Source organism: Taudactylus pleione, unplaced genomic scaffold (assembly GCF_031769625.1).
Source record: "Taudactylus pleione unplaced genomic scaffold, aTauple2 ptg000209l, whole genome shotgun sequence".
NCBI lineage: Eukaryota > Metazoa > Chordata > Amphibia > Anura > Myobatrachidae > Taudactylus > Taudactylus pleione.
The window spans coordinates 658,295-679,309 of NW_028284611.1; the positions used below are offsets into that span (position 1 = coordinate 658,295).

The 21,015-nt window shown below is 47.7% G+C and overlaps 1 protein-coding gene across 9 annotated transcripts in view; it reads right to left on the reverse strand.

The window, feature by feature from the left end:
- Positions 1–1,955: 1,955 nt before the first annotated feature.
- The window catches only part of LOC148517798 (RING finger protein 112-like), a 74,346-nt gene continuing 55,286 nt past the window's right edge, over positions 1,956–21,015 (reverse strand). For all 9 annotated transcript variants that reach the window (XM_088478156.1, XM_088478161.1, XM_088478164.1 and 6 more), the window contains 9 exons: positions 15,764–15,868; positions 15,606–15,656; positions 15,365–15,421; positions 14,724–14,810; positions 13,557–13,680; positions 11,530–11,660; positions 11,027–11,080; positions 10,562–10,636; positions 1,956–3,360 (listed from right to left, as the gene is read on the reverse strand). In XM_088478156.1, the coding sequence (XP_088334282.1) occupies positions 2,827–3,360; positions 10,562–10,636; positions 11,027–11,080; positions 11,530–11,660; positions 13,557–13,680; positions 14,724–14,810; positions 15,365–15,421; positions 15,606–15,656; positions 15,764–15,868 (1,218 nt within the window). In that variant the 3' untranslated portion in view covers positions 1,956–2,826. The remainder of the gene's footprint in view (positions 3,361–10,561; positions 10,637–11,026; positions 11,081–11,529; positions 11,661–13,556; positions 13,681–14,723; positions 14,811–15,364; positions 15,422–15,605; positions 15,657–15,763; positions 15,869–21,015) is intronic.

The window sequence follows — 21,015 nt, forward strand, 5'->3', positions numbered from 1 at the left end:
GTCTCACCTGTTTGGCTCTGACCCGGCTCGTCGACTACGCTCAAGTCTCCTGCATACTGACCAAGTTTGCCAACACCTGTATAGGGAAACTTAACCTGAGGGCCGCGACCTGTGTGTCGGAGCAGCCAAGTCCATACGTTCTTGCGAGGGTCCCTGGTGAAAACCACCGGCACATTAGACTCCGCGCCTCAGGAATAGGTCTAGCCAATTCCCTTAATATGGGAAGCATCCACAATCCATCCGAGAGTTTGTGACAAGGGCTAAGGAAGGTGATGAGGGGCAGAGGACTGGAGATGACTGGCTACAGACACCCAGCTAGCCCTGAGGCATCCACAGCACTGTCAACAAGAAGACTTTGGAAGAGATGCAGACAAGAACTACAGCCAGCATCATCAGTGACAGAGAGACCGTGTGGCAAGTACTACAACCGGCATCATCAGTGACAGAGAGACCGTGTGGTAAGTACTACAGCCTGCATCATCAGTGACAGAGAGACCGTGTGGTAAGTACTACAGCCTGCATCATCAGTGACAGAGAGACCGTGTGGTAAGTTCTACAGCCTGCATCATCAGTGACAGAGAGACCGTGTGGTAAGTACTACAGCCTGCATCATCAGTGACAGAGAGACAGTATGGTAATAACTACTGCCTGCATCATCAGTGACAGAGAGACAGTGTGGTAAGTACTACAGCCTGCATCATCAGTGACAGAGAGACCGTGTGGTAAGTTCTACAGCCTGCATCATCAGTGACAGAGAGACCGTGTGGTAATAACTACAGCCTGCATCATCAGTGACAGAGAGACAGTGTGGTAAGTACTACAGCCTGCATAATCAGTGACAGAGAGACCATGTGGTAAGTACTACAGCCTGCATCATCAGTGACAGAGAGACAGTATGGTAATAACTACTGCCTGCATCATCAGTGACAGAGAGACAGTGTGATAAGTACTACAGCCTGTATCATCAGTGACAGAGAGACAGTGTGGTAATAACTACAGCCTGCATCATCAGTGACAGAGAGACCGTGTGGTAAGTACTACAGCCTGCATCATCAGTGACAGAGAGATCGTGTGGTAAGAACTACAGCCTGCATCTCCAGTGACAGAGAGACCGTGTGGTAAGTACTACAGCCTGCATCATCAGTGACAGAGAGACCGTGTGGTAAGGCATAGTGTGTTTTTACTTTAAGAGGCTGGCATATATTTCAATTAACATCATGCATCACATATCACATGCAGGGGGGGATGTTAGGGTGCAGGGTCGAGGGTGGTGGTAAGGAAAACGGGGCGGACACTCCCCGTTTCCGGCAACGCCGGATGCCCCCGCACCGCCCCTTAAATGCCTCTGCCTGTCAAACAGGCAGAGGCATTCAAGGGCTTGCGTGCATCTTAGCAGGACCCATTCTGCACACTCACAGAATGGGTCATGCGCATGCACAGATTACTGATAATCCGGAATTTGAAATGTGGATTGTAGTAAATAAGGGCCTGATTCACTATGGATCGCAACTGCGATTGCAATAGCCATTACGCATCACAGTGAATCATTTATGCCCCTGTAATGGCGTTCGAATGCACTGGCACGCCTGCGCTTTGCTGACCACCCCCCCAGTCACCATCCACAAACGGCACATCCGGTCAATCTCTCTGCGATGGGTCTGTGTAGTCACCGCGATCGCAGTGGCCGGTTTACGCATGCGCACTGCGATGCATGTGCACAAGGCAATAATCGCCCCATTGCGTGCGTAATCACAGTTGCGATCGGTGGTGAATCAGGCCTTGTATGTGTGTTAATAAGATAGAGGGTACAGGACAATTTTCTATTAACATCTATAAATGTTATTAATCTATGAATGTAATCTCTTCCTGTATTCTATAGAAGTTACTAATACTGTGCACTGATCTCTTATACAATAACTTACGTTACACAGGTATAATAACGAGAGGACAACAGGTGAATACATAAATATTTATATAAATTACTTACACAGAAAACAATCCAATAACTGCATTTTATTATCCATTATTAAGTGCTTGGGGCAGAGCGCCTTTCACAGGTATGAAATAAACCTGTATTGCATTAAGTAGAGCGAATGACAATAGGTCTAACACCGCAGCTGGGCAGGTGTGTTACTGTACTATACTGTATATATGTATGTACTGTCATTGTGAGCTCAGCTAGCACTCCTATTATTTCCATACAATCAATTTATGTTATACTGTATGAACCAGATTAACCAGACAAACCAGCTCCATCCACACCTATTATCTGAGGTTTCCTATGTCATGAAAAGGGACATGAAACCCACAAACCTGACTCACAAGGACATTTAGTATTTACTAAGTACAGTAATATAAGAACCTCACATGGATAATTAAAGACACAGAATCAGTGCTGAATTGTAAACTCCAACCAAAACTTTAAGCTTCAGGTTACAGTAAGAGGAGTTAGATGTGCCCTCAGTATAGAGTTACCACCATCTATAGAAAATATATTCCAGGATTCCGTTTGGTCCATTTAATTTGCTGGGCGTCCTCGGTTTATCTATTCGTGTCAGCGATAACCGGAGCTGTAAACATTTTCTGGACTCAAATGAAAATGCGCACTTTAATATTGTGACACAGTTATGTAATATGCCAGGAGGCGTTCCGTCCGCGGATATCACCGGAGACTTCCCATTAAAAATGGAAGCGTTTTACATTCCAATTCTCATCAATTACAAAATATAAATCTAATTATGTCAAAAATATATATAAAAATGTCTCAAGAAGGAAGCACTTGTCAATATAGTAACCAGCTAAGCCGTCATCCAATCAATGGTTTTTCTATTTTTGGGATCCTTTGTCCACCAGATGCTCAGTGTCTGCGTAGGGCCCTCTGTCACCTTCATGCTCAGCCGCCTGCTCTCTTTTGTTTTCCTTATGTCCTATGACCTTGCCCACACCGGCTCCTACCCCGGTTCCAATGGCCCCCAGCGTGACTGAGCCTCCGACTGCCCCGGTGACCACTGCCGCAGTTGTGCTGCCCAACAAAGCTGCTGCCTCGACGGCGAGTATGGTTCCAGCCACAGCAGCTCCTACGATGCCTCCAGCCAAGCTCAGGACTCCACCCCCCACTGCGCAGCCGATCCCTACTGCACACTTTGTGAAGCGCTTGGAATACGCGGTGCAGAATTTCTCCTCTTCTTGTGCTACAATCAATGTAAGTTCATCCGTAAGCCCCTTCCTCTCATTAGGATTGTCACCTTTGAGGAGGTTCTCGTACTCATCGACAAAGCGAGTGGCCTCAACGCTGACTATGGTCCTCATCTGAGATGGTCTAACCCCCAGGATCTTAAATGGAGAGGATGTCATTGGGGCCTAATAAAGAGAGAGTGAGAAGTGGGTTAAGCACAAATAAACAGTAATTTTTGTATATATACTGTATTTTGATAGCACTAATCTGGTTGCACAGTAACTGGTCTGCGCAATGTAAATACAATAGTTTCAGTGGCGGTTCCATGCCAAATAATGACCCCACATATGGGTAAAGAAAATTACCGCTCAGCCTGAATTGGGGGAAATGCAATTCTCGGTGAAGTCCGGGTGTGCAGATTGCTGCTGATTATGCTAAAGAATTTTAACTAGTTTCCCTGTGCAACTCTATGGAGTGAATAGAAAAATTACACACCGGGCTATACAGGGACTGGCACACCGGGCTATACGGGCACTGGCACACCGTGCATATGGGGACTGGCACACCCTGCTATATGGGGACTGGCACACCCTGCTATATGGGGACTGGCACACCCTGCTATACGGGGACTGGCACACCCTGCTATACGGGGACTGGCACACCCTGCTATATGGGGACTGGCACACCCTGCTATATGGGGACTGGCACACCCTGCTATATGGGGACTGGCACACCATGCTATATGGGGACTGGCACACAGTGCTATAAGAACTAGAGATGTGAGGTTCGGTTTTCCTGATAAATGAACGCACCCGAACTACAGGTTCCGAGTAGAATCTAGTTAATTCTCGTGTCTGCTGTAAGTTTGGATCTCGGATGGGCTTACCCAGTGCCAGATTAAGGTCCTCATGGGTCTGGAGCTGACATTTAGAAGGGCCATGTGTTTGCTGCCGCAGGGGGTGTGACTAGTGATGTGAGGGGGTGTAAACAAAGAATGTGATCTGGATCCTGCTCCACCAATTTTGGCCCAGTGTGGGTTCGCTTGTTAATTATTATGACTTAAAAATGGGGGATGTGACACCTCTGGAGGACTGCCAAAACAATACAGAAACAATGACATGGTGGGCAATATTCAGTTAGCACTCGGCACTAAAGCGATGGTATATCAGAAAACACACAGAAGCAAGTGATGTACAAAATTCAGAAGTAACAAACGGGATGAATAGACGAATAACATTTTCAATGGCGAATACTTCTTTAAATGTCTATTATATACACATTATATATAAGTACATCATACATATCTATATATTTATAAACACATTTTTTATTACATATGCATACATATACACACACACACACCGCATGTGTATATATATATTGTGACACAGTTAGGTTAGGGGGTCCGTCTCCTGGGTAGAGGACTCCTTCCTTACACACACACACAGCAGCAGGGAAGCAGCACACCAGTCTGGATGCAAGTACAAGCTGGTCGGCGCCAGTCTTTATTGTACTATGTCAGAAATAACACAAAGAAAACATAAACGTAAATCCTAGCCCTGTCGGGGCACTAACTTCACAGGTAGTTCCCTCACTACCAGAACCTGGCAGGGCCTAATGCCCTCGCCAGCAACAACGCACAGCACAGTACTCACAAATAGGTTTTCCAGTGTCTCTGAGCAAACTCCCTGTCTGCTCTCCCAGGTGAGACACTCAGCCCTAAACACACTATGCTTATATTGGCCACTCTCAGGTGGAAACCCTAACAAGCCTGTTACCAGGCTAAGAGAACCAAAACCTGGAGTGGCCGTGGGTGGAGCCCTCCCTCTCCTCTCACCCACAACCCCCAGGTCCCAAACCGGCTTTTCAAAAAGCCGAAACTCAAGCCTGCTACACTGCAGACTTTCTCCTGGGGGTTTAGAACACATAAGACAGGAATCTGGGACCAATGTACCTGCCACAGACCACTTTACCAGTGATCCTATCACAATATATATATATATATATATATATATATATATACATACATACACACATACACACACATACAGGGGCGGAACTAGCGGCGGTGCAGCCGCTACTTTGCACCGAGGCCCGCAGTGGTGCAGGGGCCCATGGCATGCGTGCATCCGACAGCGCCGCTGCCCGCCGACCAGGTCCCCATTAACTAAATGGTTGGAGCTGGAGCGGGCCCGCTTCGGCTGCTCCGGCTCCAACATGAGAGACACCCACCGCGGCCCGACCCCTTGCTCCGGCAGCCCGACACCTTGTTATGACACGGCGCACGTGACGTCACGTGCGCTGTGTCATAACAGGGTGCCGGGCTGCTGGAGCAAGAGGATCGAGAGGAACATAAGAGGAAGAAATAAGGTAAGTGGCGGTGGTATGGAGGGGGGAAGAGGTTGAGACACACCCTGGGGCTGGGGGGGGGGGAGAGGCTGACACACACGCTGGGGGGGAGGAGAGGCTGAGACACATGCTGGGGGGGGGGAAGAGATTGAGACACACCCTGGGGCTGGTGGGGGAAGGGGCTGACACACGCTGGGGGGGAAAGAGGCTGAGACATGCTGGTGCTGGGTGGGTGGAGAGCCTGAGACACACGCTGGGGGGGAGAGACTGAGACATGCTGGTGCTGGGGGGGAGGAGAGGCTGAGACACACCCTGGGGCTGGTGGGGGAAGAGGCTGACATACGCTGGGGGGGAAAGAGGCTGACATGCTGGGGGTGGGGGGAAGGAGAGGCTGAGACACATGCTGGGGCTGGGGGGGAGGAGAGGCTGAGACACACGCTGGGGGTGGGGGGGGGGGAGAAGAGGCTGAGACACACCCTGGGGCTGGTGGTCCTGCCACCAACAGAAGGTCGTCCAAGTACGGTAACATGCGCACTCCCTACAGCTGCAGGGAAGCCGCCATGATCGCCATCACCTTGGTGAATACACGTGGTGCTGTCGCCAGCCCAAAAGGTAACGCCCGGAACTGGAAGTGATGATTGCAAACCTGAGGAACTGTTGATGGCGTAAAAGAATAGGGACATGCAGGTAAGCGTCCTGTATGTCCAACGACACCATGTAATACCCTGGTTCCAGTGCCAGAATGATGGGCCGTATGGGGTCTCCATCCGAAACCTCGGCACCCGCAAAGACTTGTTGAGTGCTTTGAGGTTGAGGATCGGACGATACAACCCATTGGGTTTCTGCACCAAAAACAGATAGGAATAGAAACCCTGGTCCCTCTGGGAGAATGGAACAGGCACTATAACTCCAGCCTAGAGCATAGTGTGCAAAACCTTCCGCAGTTCCATGGCTTTGTTCCGGTCTGATGGAAGACCCATGGTGAAGAATCGGGACGGGGGCCTGTGCCGAAAGGAGAGGGTGTACCCGTGAGAAACCACCTCGTGAACCCAAGTGTCTGTCGTGGTAACTGACCCACACTGGGCGAACTGCAGCAGACGGCCTCCCACTTTGGGATCCCCCAAAGGGAGGCCCGGACCGGCAGGCCGCAGGCTTGTCATCTGGCTGAGGGGCCGGACGTCTGGTACTCCAGGCCTGTTTCCGGGGCTTGGCCGATTTTTTGGGGCCAGCCTGTCTGGGAAAAGACTGTGTCTTAGGCCTACCCTGGGCCCTGTAAGGCCGAAAGGACGACGTACCAGAACTGGAAGGAACCGCAGCAGACGGAAGACATGCCCATTTGGCTGCTGCCAGCGTGGCTACGATTTTGTCCAGATCCAGACCAAATAGGACTTCTCCATTAAAAGGCAAAGCTTCCAAGCCCTTCTTGGAATCAGCGTCCACCTTCCAAGATCACAACCATAAGGTGCGACGAGCAGCGACAGCTGCCGAAGAAATCCGAGACGCCAGGGTACTGATATCCAAGGCTGCTTCATTGATATAAGTGGCCGAATCCCGGAGATTGCCTATCAACTCGGTCTGTTAAGCCAAACAGTCGGAATCGAAAGACGCCTCCAAACTATCAGCCCAGCGCTCCATAGCTCTGGCTACCCAACAAATGGCCTTAGCCGGCCTAGCTGCCCCCCCCCCCCGCAAGGGAATAAACGGACTTTAGCAGATCTCCACCTTACGGTCCGTAGCATCCTTCAAGGAAGTCATGGAGGACATGGGCAATGTGGCACTTCGAACTAGGCGTGTCACATGAGAATCCACCTGTGGAGGGGATTCCCGCAAACGGATAAGCCACAGCCAAGCGTCTCTGAGGCTGATACCGTTTGCCCGGGATGTTTCCACGCCTCCTCTAAATGGTCCGCTAACTGACCCGAAAGAGGAAACACTGTGGCGTCACCCTTAATATCCTTAAAAAAGGCATATTAAGATTTGGACACCGGAGGATTTTCATCCTCAATCACTAAAGCTGTGCGGACTGTCCGAATAAGTCCAGGAATATAAACCTTGGACCTAGCGTCAGAAAGATCCAGAATCTCCCCATCATCAGACGTCACGTCGTCATCCTCATAAGGAGCGGACAGAGACGCCACCGGCCGCTTATGTGGCCTCAACACAGACTCCCCTTGTAACACGTCTGACAAGTGCTGTACAGAACTTGTCAGAGAATTAACCCACGCAGGCTCCTGAGAGACCTGGGGAGGGGAAATAGGGAGACTGTGGGGTACCATCAATTGCCTTGGGAAACTCTGCATGAGTGACGACACCACTGACTGCTGGGATAATCCCATCTGTGAGAACGCAGGCTGCGGAGCTAACTGGCCCACCAGGGTTGTAAGCGCTTTGGCGAAACAAGCCCAGGGCAGCTCCTGTACCGGGGCCGTGACAGTATTTGGCCACGCCAATAAAGAACACTGCCGACAGCGCCCCTCCACGCTACCCTCCCCCTCTGCTATTGGTACCTTACACGTAGTACACATAAGCTGGAGAGGAAAGTCACTCTCAGACATGATGGTAAGTATGTGACCCCTCTCACTGATACTTGTTAATATAGTGTGAGACCACCATGCAATCACCGCACCGCAAGGGCTTTAGCAGAAAGATCAGGGACAGTGAAATGGCTGACAGTAGAAAATAAAAGTACAGGCAGCTAGCAGAAGTCACATACAATGCAAAGAAATTAATTCCTGCACTATCAGCTCTGATCCTCAACTACGCAGACTCAGAGCCTGTTAGGATACAGCGCTGCATACACAGACCTGAACCAACGTAGGAGAGGTATGCCGGGGGACCCAGACCGCGATGCCACCGATCAAAAGCTTCCAGCAGCGTTCACCATGCTTCTATGTAAAGATGGCCACCGAGGAGCATAGATGAGGCCGGCCTGGGGTAGGAGCGCTGCCACAGGGCCAGTCAGCATAGAGCAGAGAGGGCTGTGTGCAGCAGGGGAGGCGCCGGCTGTGTACAGGGAAGGCACGCTCCCCTGGCATGCAATTAATGAGCTACCGCTCAGCCGCAGTCCGCTGTCCCAGGGGGGTAGTGGAAGCGCAGGTTAGGTACCTGGCTCCACGCTGCAGCCAGTCCCCAGGGAGCCCCCTGCCTGGGGACTCTGGACCATGTCTCAGCAGGTTCCCACCACGGGACCCCGCTGCTGCCCCCTTGGATCCGGCCATGGTCCTAAACATCTGGGGTCACCGCTAGCTGTGACCCCAGATGCTTACCAGCATCCCTGGATCAGTACCGGCGTTCTGGTACCGGCGGGGGTGTAGGGAAGACAGCATGGACGTCAGGACTGACTGTCCATGCTGTACTTCCAGATGTGCAGCCACAGCTGCATAGAAGAAAACTTCAGGGGTTATTCTTAGCCCTCCTCTAACAGGTGCATCCGACTCCGGCCGGGCACCAAACGAAACTGAGATGCCTTGGCTCGGGGGCGGGGTATAGGAGGGGGACCCTAGTGCATCCTGGGAGGCCGAAAACTTAACTCTATGGTGCCCGATGCCTGACGTCATCACCTATACCCCAAGGTATCCTGTGGATACCCTATGGACCCTGATGTAGAAATATTATATATACACACCGCATGTATATATTATATATATTTATATATACACACACACCACATGTATATATTATTTATATTTATACACACACACACACACGTTTATATTATATATATTTATATATACACACACATACACACTGCATGTATATATTATAAATATTTGGAGTATATATAATATCTATCTAGAATTATTAAACTTTCATAAGCAACTAACTAAGGGGTCTATTCACTAAGCAGTGTTAGGAGATAAAGTGAAAAGTGATAAAGTACCAGCCAATCAGCTCCCAACTGCCATCTCACAGGCTGTGTTTGAAAAATGACAGATGGGAGCTGATTGGCTGGTACCTTATCACTTTTCACTCTGTCTCCTAACCAGTGGCGTCCCTCCCCACGGTGACACCCGGGGTGGGGAGGGGCGCCATGCGCGCGGCACCTGCCGGAATGGGGGCGTGGTCTTCGGAGGGGGTGTGTCGGGGGCGTGGTCTCACATATCGACCCTTCGGAAGGGGCGTGGCCTCGCGGCGCGAACCTGGGCCGTGGCCGTGGTTAACAAAATGATACATTAGGTATCAATGGGGTGGTGCCGGCGGGGGGTGCAGGAGGTGCGGGCATGGGCAGTGCCAGCTCCCTCACTGACAGGAGCCAAGTGCTGCACTTAATGCTATAGTGCAGCACCCGGCTTCTATCACTGAGGGGGATCCTGCACCTTGGTGTCACCCCTCGGCGGGTGACACCCGGATGCGGGCCGCACCCCCCGCACCCGCCTTGTGACGCCACTGCTCCTAACACTGCTTAGTAAATAGACCCCTAAGCCTGTTGCCTGCCCTGTATTATGTGTACAATGTATACTACTATAAAGCAGCAACCAGGCAGCCTGGCTAGCAGGACTGACAAGCACCTCACCTAAGGACGGCCGCTGCCAGGCCGCCTACAAGGACCTGCTGTGCTGGTGGATAACTGGACATAGCCGGGGCCGGCACTTCTTGGCACCGGTGGTGGTGCTCGGCAACTGTGTGACGTCACACATGTTATGTGGTGCGGAGGCAGCCTTGGCGCCGCTACCGAGTCGGTGTCACTGGGCATAAACAGCGCTGGGAGAGCTAATAAAGCTCTCCCAGCGCTGCTCTAATGAGTATTCATTTCGGCTTTTGATCCGGACGCGAGAGAGGGCCGGCGGGGGAAGTTGCGCAGCCGGGGGGGCGGGGCCTCTGGCAGGCTGCTGTCTAATGCAGTGCAGACGCCACACAACTCCATCAGCCCCATTATTAATTCGGCCCTGGGCTTACAAGTTTGGGGCTGGTTTTAGGTTATGGCAGGCTGTGTGTGTCACTGATAGTGTAAGCCCCCCAGCTTGGTCAGCCTAGTGCTGGTTATTGGAAAGTTCGGGGGTAGAGGGAGGGGGGGGTTATGATTCGTAGCTCCTTTACCTGATTGTCCATGAAATCCTGAAATCTCTTGATAATGTTTTTCATGTTCTTGCGGTTTTCAAGTGAATAGAACATCTGGTGAGAGAATATATTGTACAGGTGACCAGGCGATACAGCAGCAAGACAATTAGACGTGTGGAATAATGCGACGTGCGCTTGTGTGTAGTGTAATATGACATGTACTGTGTGAGACGTTATAACACTACAATGTGTTTCATCATCAGTGACATTATCCGTGCACAGCGCTACAGGTATATTCACTTCATGCTACTATTAAGCTAATTTTATATATATATTACCATACTGTATGACATTCTGATCTGCATCTATGTGTACACACGAATAAGCCCCAACCATATCAGTACCTTACTAGTGCAACAATTTACTGTACCCAGACTGTAGTGAAAGAGCGCCCCCAGTGGTCAAACCATGAACATGAAGAACAGCGATATATAACTTTATTACCTCTAGAGGGGAAGCAAAGCTGTAATGTTGTTGCTGTATCGCACTGACAAACTCCTGGAATTCAACAAAAAAAACAGGATTATACATGACTCGATATACTGGTGTAATAATCCTACAATGTTTCTCCAAACTAAACCCCCTGCATTATATTCCCTTCCTGGACAGGTATGGTCTAGAACAGTGGTTCTCAAACTCGGTCCTCAGGACCCCACACAGTTCACGTATTCCAGGTCACCCAGCAGGTGAACAGGTGTAGTCATTACTCACTGACAGATTTTAAAAGAACCAAAGGAGGAACTAATTATCTCACTTTTGATCCTGCGAGGAGACCTGGAAAACATGCACTGTTTGGGGTCCTGAGGTCAGAGTTTGAGAACCTGTGGTCTAGAACACTTACACCAAGGATAAAAATACATCTGGACCAACGAATTTGGAAATAATCCTAGGCCCATAAAAGACCTGCTATAATTCACAATAATTCCACTCATCAATTAGGAACTGACCTTCAGTGTTCTCCCCACATGGGCGCCTGTAATCTCCACTCCATTAATGTCAGTCTTACGGTGTTGCCAAAGTCCTCCCACAAGGTCTGATATGTATCTTCTCAGGTGACTCCTGAAATCTTCATCCATATCTGCGAATAAAGGATGATTGGTTGGAGAGACAGAAGACTGACACCTCTTATACACATTACCTAAATATTAACTGTTGCGTGCTACACACATCCTATAGATTGTAACCTCACTGGACTCAAGGGGAGATGTGTCCAACCTTTCTAGAGAGATTAATAGCTGAAGTTCCCCATAGTGCTACCAATCAGCTTCTAGCGATCATTTATCTAGCACACACTCAATATGCTCTGATGAAGACAAAGCAGTCAAAACGTGTAAGCAAGCAGGTGTATGTAACAGTGAGGACCAGACTAAGATGCTGTACCTGGAATTTTACCAAGCATTGGGACCCTCCTGTGTTTAACCCCTTAGAAATATCCAGAATTCCTGGGAACCGGTGGTCTAGGGGTCCCAGTGCCCATTTTCTGGGTACAATTACAAGTCCTTTATCCCACTACCCCTCTTTTTATAACCAGTATTCTCGGGCCTTTGAGGTGATAGGACCTGGATAAACCACTAGCTGCTGTATTTTGGGAGCTCCCCAAAGTGTCACCAATCATTTAAATAGACTATAAAATGACAATAGCTGATAGGTAGCAACTTTATTTGCCTCGAAGGTTTATTACACCTCCCCCTCAGTCTTCTTTTATTCCTAGATTTGGTTTAAATTGTATTGTATGCTGAGGCTAAATAATGATCATCTCTTTAAGCAATAATGGTTGTCCCATTAAGGTAGCGAGGTCACCATTAGATCCTTTACATTGCTCGGCCAAATGAAGCTGCTGCCTCAGCCAGCCCTGGTGGCGATAGACAAAGGACACTTGTATGTAAAATAAGTGTCTATGTTTTTGGAATTTACAGGCCATCATCATAACTTCTATATGATGCACCTCAGATACTCTGTATAGTAAAAAGTAGAAGAGTACTGTTCTTCCATTACTTCAGCACCTGACTCTCCTCCCTTATTTTGGCGACTATAACACCCCCTGGATCCCATGGATACTGAAGTCTCCAACCTCTCTCCCTCACCCCCTCTTTAGCAGCGAGATGTAGCAAACACATAAATGTGGTAAAGCCTCAGAAAATCAACGGTTTCCAAGGTTTACTACCACACATTATAACTCACCATTTATATTAAAAAGATCCCCATCACAGCAGTCCCATAGACTTCTATGGGGCTGCGATGATATGCAACAAGCTCCGGAAAGTGTAACTCTATTTAGCTTCTGCTCGATAGGCAACACTATCTATAGAAGGCACTGCCAAAAGCCCCCTATAGGCTTCTTTCCACAAGAAGTTCCCGAGGAGAGATCAGAAGAATCCCTCTCTGGTGTTCGCGGCTTGTGCACGCACTGGCCGATGGCTGTGCATGCTCATTAGGAGTTCCCGGTCATAAACCTGGAAGCCGCTACTTCACCAGGATAGCTCTATATCGGTAGAGCTGTTACGGCATGCATACTGGGGTTAAAAAACACTGGTATACCAGCGAACAGGGGCGGGATGTATCTCAATTAAATTACAATCAGTGGAATATCCCTTGATTTTGTTGAGAATGGAGAGCGCTATTGCGCAGAATCCATGTTGACTCTCCAGGGAGTCCTATCTCCCTATTCCAAGATGGGCACCGCCCTAAGTACTGCGCATGAATGGCGCCATCTTGGTACTGTGTTGAGTATCACAGTGGAAGACAGTTGTCTCCAACTTAGCTCCAGTGAGACCCGACATTACTGCTGACTACCCACATCCGCTCACCTGCTGGTGCTCTGTATGTATTTAAGTTTGAAAGGCAAAAATTTAAACTCAGCTTATTGCCCCCACCACTCCCCAGGACCACCTCTCCTCCAGTCCTCTCTGTATTGATAACTTCAACCCAGGATCTGTCCTCCAAGTCCTCTGCCTATTTTATTACAGCACATTACCTGACAGGCTCCCCTGAGTGGATCTGAGGAATTGCTTTCCAGGGTGAGGTAAGAGGAATCCGCTTACAGAGGGGCTTCTCAGGGTCATCAACACCCGATGGTTTTTTGAACTCTTGCGCAGTCTCTGAAAGAAACCCCCCAAAAAATCATATTAGGTTAGAGATATATGTATTTGCTATAATATCCCTGATCAATATAATTATAATAGACTAGAGAGGAGTGGATTTGGTTTCCTGGAACTTAGGAGTTCTGAGCGAACACCAGTCCCGGATCGGGTCTTCCTGCTGGGCTCGGATCCAAAAACGAGCCAAAATGTCCTCTTCCTTGTGTGGGATCTTAGCGTTTTGGTCCGGAAAGTGGTCTTTTGCTGAATCCAATCAGCGGCCGCTACCATGGTAACAGGCCGATAGTTGACTGAGAATGGCTGTCTCTCAGCCAGGGCGGCCATGCTGAAGTGCACCCCCCTGTGGCGCTGTAACCAGCAGACCATGCCCAAGGAGGAGTACCATCAAGAAGGCCGCAGCCTGTAGGAGCTGCTCCTGGACTCCAACCAGCTGCGAGAGCTGCCCAAGGTGGGGGGGCACCAAGGAGAGGGCATATGGGAGGATGGTGGAATGCCACAGGGGGCAAAAGTGATGGTGGGCAGCAGGAGCCACCAGGTGGGTGAGAGAGAAGTGATTGGCACTATATATGTGGACAGTATATATGCTAAAGAGCAGCGTCCGACTCCGAATCAAGCCCTAAGTGTACTTACGTATTAGGCAGCATATACTAAACACATACATAACAAAATGCAGAAGTCAGCTAACCCCACTGCACCCTCTGCAGGATTATACGTCTACACTGAGGAGGCTTCTTCATGGTCTGCTAGACCCCCGCTGTCTCCTCACATGACCCAGAGACCTTACAGGAGTCATCTGAGAGCTCTGGGGTACATGAAGCGCAGCTAGCGGAGTCCAGTTATCAGCTGACAGAAAATGGCCGATTCTTACTGCATACAGCGGGGAGTCACATGACCAGTAACCGTGGCTACAGAGACCAGCTGGGGAGGCAAGGATAGAGCAGGACATTCCAACCGCACCATGTCTGCAAATTACATTACCTGTGTGTGTGATATAGATATATATATATATATATATATATATATATATATATATAATGGATTACCTGCATCTCATGGTCTATGTATGTCCGGGCGGCTTCTCTTCCGCAGTCGTCTGGATTATGCCAGTCTCGCACCAGGAGATTCAGGTGCTATAACAGAAGATGATAAGAACAGTTATATCGCTAGCTGGTGACTCCCAGAGATCACATGGTACAAGTTATTCCACACAATGGGTGGGATGCACTAAGCTAAAAAATGTAGTCAAGCCTCAGAAAATGCCGTTTTAGGAGGTTCAACCACATATACTGCATGCACCAAGCAAAACTTTCCAGAGCTTGGTCCCGATAGGCCGATGGGCTTCTTTTCGGAGTTTCTCACGAGTGGGATCCAATAGGATCCCTCCCAGGGTTCCCCGCGGTTCATGCATGCGCAGGATCATAAAGCTGGAAGTCCCCACACTGCATAGGAAAAAGTTTATTGGGAGAGCAGGCCTTTGCGTAAATCATCATGCATTCTGCGTTACTAAACACCGGTATACATGCTATCATTGGCGGGATGCATCACCTCCAAAATGCAGTCCATGAAATAGTACAGGATAATTCCCAATACCTACTGTATATGCTACAATACATCACAGGAATAGCCCTTCCCCTGGATGATAGAACAAATAATAACTATTAGAACAATGAACAGTTATAATTACCTGTAGATATTGCAGAGAAAAGGACTCTCCAGTCAGCTCAGAGACGTGCAGATACATCTGATTAAACCATTATAAAAATAATGTTTGATGTCAATAAATATACGATGAATGTGACACACTGCATATAGTCAAAATAATCTAAATGAAAATGGGAATTCTCATCACAATGTCTGCGCTACTGTATATAAATAACTGCTGATAAATAAACTAAATAAATAATAAATCCATAAGGCCACCTTACCTCAAGATAGTCCAGCTCTGTAGTTTTCAAGTTTTGATTAACATTGAAAATCTGGGAATTAGAAATAGATTGTAGATATTGTGGTAAATAGTATAAAGACGCCTCTTAGAGACCATATAACGTTCCCTATAAAGTGACATAAAGTGCTGAGCTAGTACCAGGTATGAGCTGAGGAGCATGGACAGAGCCGACAGCTTGATGCTAGTTTCCCGGTCACTCTCTATATCCAGCGACCCCTCTGTGTCCAGGACAAACACGGCCATCTGCGGAGGGAGGACGACAGGAGGACACGGAGTGAGTCATGTAAAAAGGGTCATGGTCAGCAAATTAAGACATTAAGGATAAGATAACTAATCTATTTTATGTGGATACTTTATATATGCTGAAGCAATGGCAGTATGCACAATATAGGAGGATGGGATGTATGCATGAGATAGAGGGTGGGATGTATGCATGAGATAGGGGGTGAGATGTATACATGAGATAGGGGTGGGATGTATGCATGAGATAGAGGGTGAGTTGTATGCACGAGATAGAGGGTGGGTTGTATGCACGAGATAGAGGGTGAGATGTATGCATGAAATAGAGGGTGAGAAGAATGCACGAGATAGAGGGTGAGATGTATGCACGAGATAGAGGGTGAGATGTATGCACGAGATAGGGGGTGGGATGTATACATGCGATAGGGGGTGAGATGTATGCATGAGATAGAGGGTGAGATGTATGCACGAGATAGAGGGTGAGATGTATGCATGAGATAGAGGGTGAGATGTATGCATGAGATAGAGGGTGGGATGTATGCATGAGATAGAGGGTGGGATGTATGCATGAGATAGAGGGTGGGTTGTATGCATGAGATAGAGGGTGGGATGTATACATGAGAGAGGGGGTGAGATGTATGCATGAGATAGAGGGTGAGATGTATGCACGAGATAGGGGGTGGGATGTATACATGCGATAGGGGGTGAGATGTATGCATGAGATAGAGGGTGGGATGTATGCATGAGATAGAGGGTGAGATGTATGCACGAGATAGAGGGTGAGATGTATGCACGAGATAGGTAGATAGACAGACAGACAGATAGATAGATAACAGCCTTATTCCAAAAAGGAATAAATTCATTTATGTCCTCAGAATTCTACACACAATACTCCATAATGACAATGTGTAAAAAGTTTTTTTTTAGTTTTTTGCAAATTTAATTAAAAAAAAATAAGAAATCACATATACTGTACATAAGTAATCACAGCCTTTGCTCAATACTTTGTTGATGCACCTTTGGCAGCAATTACAGCCTCAAATCATTTTTGAAAATGATGCAGCAAGCTTGGCACAAGTACCTTTGATTATATAAAAGAGAAGAATACTCTGCACCAAGATATTAGGTCAAAATGATATTCAAACGAGGATGCCACATATCATGTTTATAATAATTCAGATATTGGTTTTGTTTGCTAGTGGTGCTACCTACTGATTACAATATACAAACCAACATTTTCAAAAAGAAAGATAATCACTTTAATTACAGTAGGTGCACTCACACCCACAAATCACACTTACTGTATATATAAAAACTATGTTTATTGGGTATACCTTAAAAAGACCAGTACCTTTTGGTCTAGAAATATTAATGAGAGTACTAATATCCTACTCTGTTTCTTATATATGAAAAATTATATTTTAATAAGTACTGTATATCCTTCAATCAGGTCATCAAGTGAAATATAATTGTTAACATTTATGTAGCAGTATAGAGTGATAAAGAACAGAAATTGAATAGGTGAATAAAGACTTATTTAAAAACTAAGGCTGCGTACTGTCTTCATTTATAAGTCTATTTCAGTTTATACCCCTTTTACACCAAAGTACCCAGGTCTGACCCGGAACAAACCCCTTTTACACTGCGGCGCCGATCCGGGCTATGCCCGAGTCGGCACCATTCACACCTGACCCGGGTCAGCACTGACCCGGCTGTCCGGTGAAGGTGACCAGTGCTTTTCCCCCTCCCTCCCCCTCCACGACCTACTTACCTTATCCTGCAGCGGTCCGGAGGCAGGGAGAGCAGGTGGAGTGCGCTGCTTCGTGCCGCTCGGGCAGGCGCTGTTGCAGTGGCCGCTTGGAGATGATGTCATCTCCAAGCGCCACTGAAGCCGGCCAATCAGACGGCATGCAGCGCGACCCCGGGTCATCGTCAACCGGGACGCACAGTTTACATTGCAGGGTGTCATGGGAACAACCCGCGCTCAACCCTGCAATAAAGCAGGGTCGGATCCCCGGGTCACTTGGACCCGGGTTGATCAGTTTACACCTACTAAAATCCCGGAGTTATGCGCGTTCACGTGCATCAACCCGGGATATCTCAGTCGGTGTAGAAGTTAGTCACTGTGTGTGTTTCAAAGATGTATCTATTCTTTAAATTGATACTTTTGTATCTTTAAAACTTTGCAATAAATGTATCAGAAAAACTGTCAGCCAGACATGTAGCTAATACCCTTTTTACACCAGAGCAAAAACATGGCTTTTTGCTGGGTCTACCCGGGTCACAGCTCAGTGTAAAAGGGTCCCTGGAAAATAACCCAGGTCATGTGACCAAGCAATCGAACCCAGTAAGGACCCATGTAATGGTGCAGTGTAAACGGTGCAACTCGGGTTATCTGACTTGGGTCATGTCTAAAATGAGCTGATTGGTGGTTGTGGAGCAGTCACCTCCCACTTTTTATGACCTCACAGGTTTAGCAGGGCAGACCTGAGTTCAGTGTGAACAGGGCTGACCTGGGAGTAACCCAGAATGAAGGTGCAGTGTAAATGCGGTCTGACCTGGGTTGGAACTATGGGCCTGATTCAGAGCCGCTCGTAAGCGGCAGCTCGTTCGCTCCGAGCGATGTTTGCCCAACTGCGCATGCGTACGGATTGTTATACGCATGCGCGAACCAGTCAGTGCGGTCGAAATTCATGTGCTCGCAAAATAGCGAATGCCTGCTAATTTGAGTGACAGAATGAGGCGTTTGTGGGTGGTAACAGGGGAAGGTGTTTGAAAACGGGGAGTGGAAATCCGATCGCAGGCGTGCTTAAAGGTCAAAACGGGCGTTTTAAGGGAGTGCATAATTAATCCAGCAGCGTCATTGACTACGTCACTTGTTTTTTTTTAACTCAGAACTGCTCGCAAAATAGCTGTTGAAAAAACCTACCACAAGAATAGCGAGCAGTTCATACGCTGGTCGATGTACTCGATTAATCTAATAAATAGCGGACATGACGTATGGTGCGAGCGGCCAGGGGGCGTATTTTTCAAATTTACGTTCGCATGTTTTGCTCGCTCGTTCAGACTTAGAGGCGTGAACAGACCGCAAAGTGCGAACGGTTCATTTGAATAGCCACCCCTTTTTAGAAAACGAACGACCGCAAATAGCGAGCGGCTCTGAATGAGGGCCTATGTCCTAAAACCTAGATTGGACCCAGGTTTTTGGTGGAAACGAGGTATAATTCAGACCTGGTTATTTTTATTCAATCCAGGTTGCATGTTTCCACATTATGCTGTGTATGAGACATGTACTAAAGGAATTAATGTGATGATAATATATTATTCAATAAAAGGTATGGTTATTTACCTAAAATGCTTTTATTTTGTATTTAATTGTCGCAATAATAATTCCTTATAGTTATAGTGCATAGTCATGAGCGGCAACTTCACGTGCGGGTGATATTCGTCAGTTATTCTCATACATTTAACAAGGACAATGAAGGGTTAAAACAATTTCTGTACTGTTTGGTCATCTATTAAGTACAAACACATCAGGACTGTAAAGATAGTAGTTTTCTGCTAAAGAGCTTCTCATATGTGCATATAGCTACTTGTCCTGTTATCAGGGAAAGGTGGTATGTACTAAGGCTCCCTATCTACTGACAAAGGACACTGTTGTTATTAGCTAAGCTAGGAATGACTGTATTACAATGGGAGCCTGCTGCATGCACACTAATAAATCCTGTGCTCAGAGACATGACAGCTCATTCCCAAATATTAATCTTTCCTTATTATTGTGTTACTCTTTCACAGTTCCACAACTTTATATGCATCTGTTTCAAGAGATTACTTCATTCTGGCCAATACAACATTATATTAAATACAACTTCTATTAGGCTGTCGCCGCAATCTCCGTGCTGGTTGTTTTTTAATCACAGCGTGTCAGTGTAATTTACCCTGCACGATCTCACTGTATAAGATGCACTATCTCTTGGGAGTTTACCCTATATTATGGATCGCATTTCCACAGAGAGATGCTGTTTCTACACACACACACACACATATATTGATTAATGTATATATATATGTAAGCACACAGTCTATGTTTCCGTAGTTTCGCCCATTCCTCTTTGCAGCACCTCCCAAGCTCCATCAGGTTGGATGGGAAGCATCGGTGCACAGCCATTTTCAGATCTCTCCAGAGATGTTCAATCAGATTCAAGTCTGGGCTCTAGCTGGGCCACTCAAGGACATTCACAGAGTTGTCCTGAAGCCACTGCTCTGATATCTTGGCTGTGTGCTTAGGGCCGTTGTCCTGCTGAATGATGAACAGTCGCCCCAGTCTGAGGTCAAGAGCAGGATTTAATCCAGGATGTCTCTGTACATTGCTGCATTCATCTTTCCCTCTATCCTGACTAGTCTCCCAGTTCCTGCTGCTGAAAAACATCCCCACAGCATGATGCTGCCACCACCATGCTTCACTGTAGGGATGGTATTGGCCTGGTGATGAGCGGAGCCTGGTTTCCTCCAAACATAACGCTGGCATTCACGCCAAAGAGTTCAATCTTTGTCTCATCAGACCAGAGAATTTTGTTTCTCATGGTCTGAGAGTCCTTCAGGTGCATTTTGGCAAACTCCAGGTGGGCTGCCATGTGCTTTTTACTAAGGAGTGGCTTCCATCTTGCCACTCTACCACACAGGCCTGATTGGTGGATTGCTGCAGATATGGTTGTCCTTCTGAAAGGTTCTCCTCTCTCCACAGAGGAATGCTGTAGCTGTGACAGAGTGACCATCAGGGTTCTTGGTCACCTCCCTGACTAGGGCCCTTCTCCCCCCAATCGCTCAGTTTAGATGGCCATCCAACTCTAGGAAGAGTCCTGGTGGTTCCGAACTTCTTCCATTTCCGAATGATGGAGGCCACTGTGCTCATTGGGACCTTCAAAGCAGCAGATAGTTTTCTATATCCTTCCCCAGATTTGTGCCTCGAGACAATCCTGTCTCGGAGGTCTACAGACAATTTCTTGGACTTGGTTTGTGCTCTGACATGCACTGTCAAGTTTGGGACCTTATATAGACAGGTGTATTCCTTTCAAAATCATGTCCAATCAACTGAATTTACCACAGGTCGACTCCAAGTAAGCTGTAGGAACATCTTAAGGATGATCAGT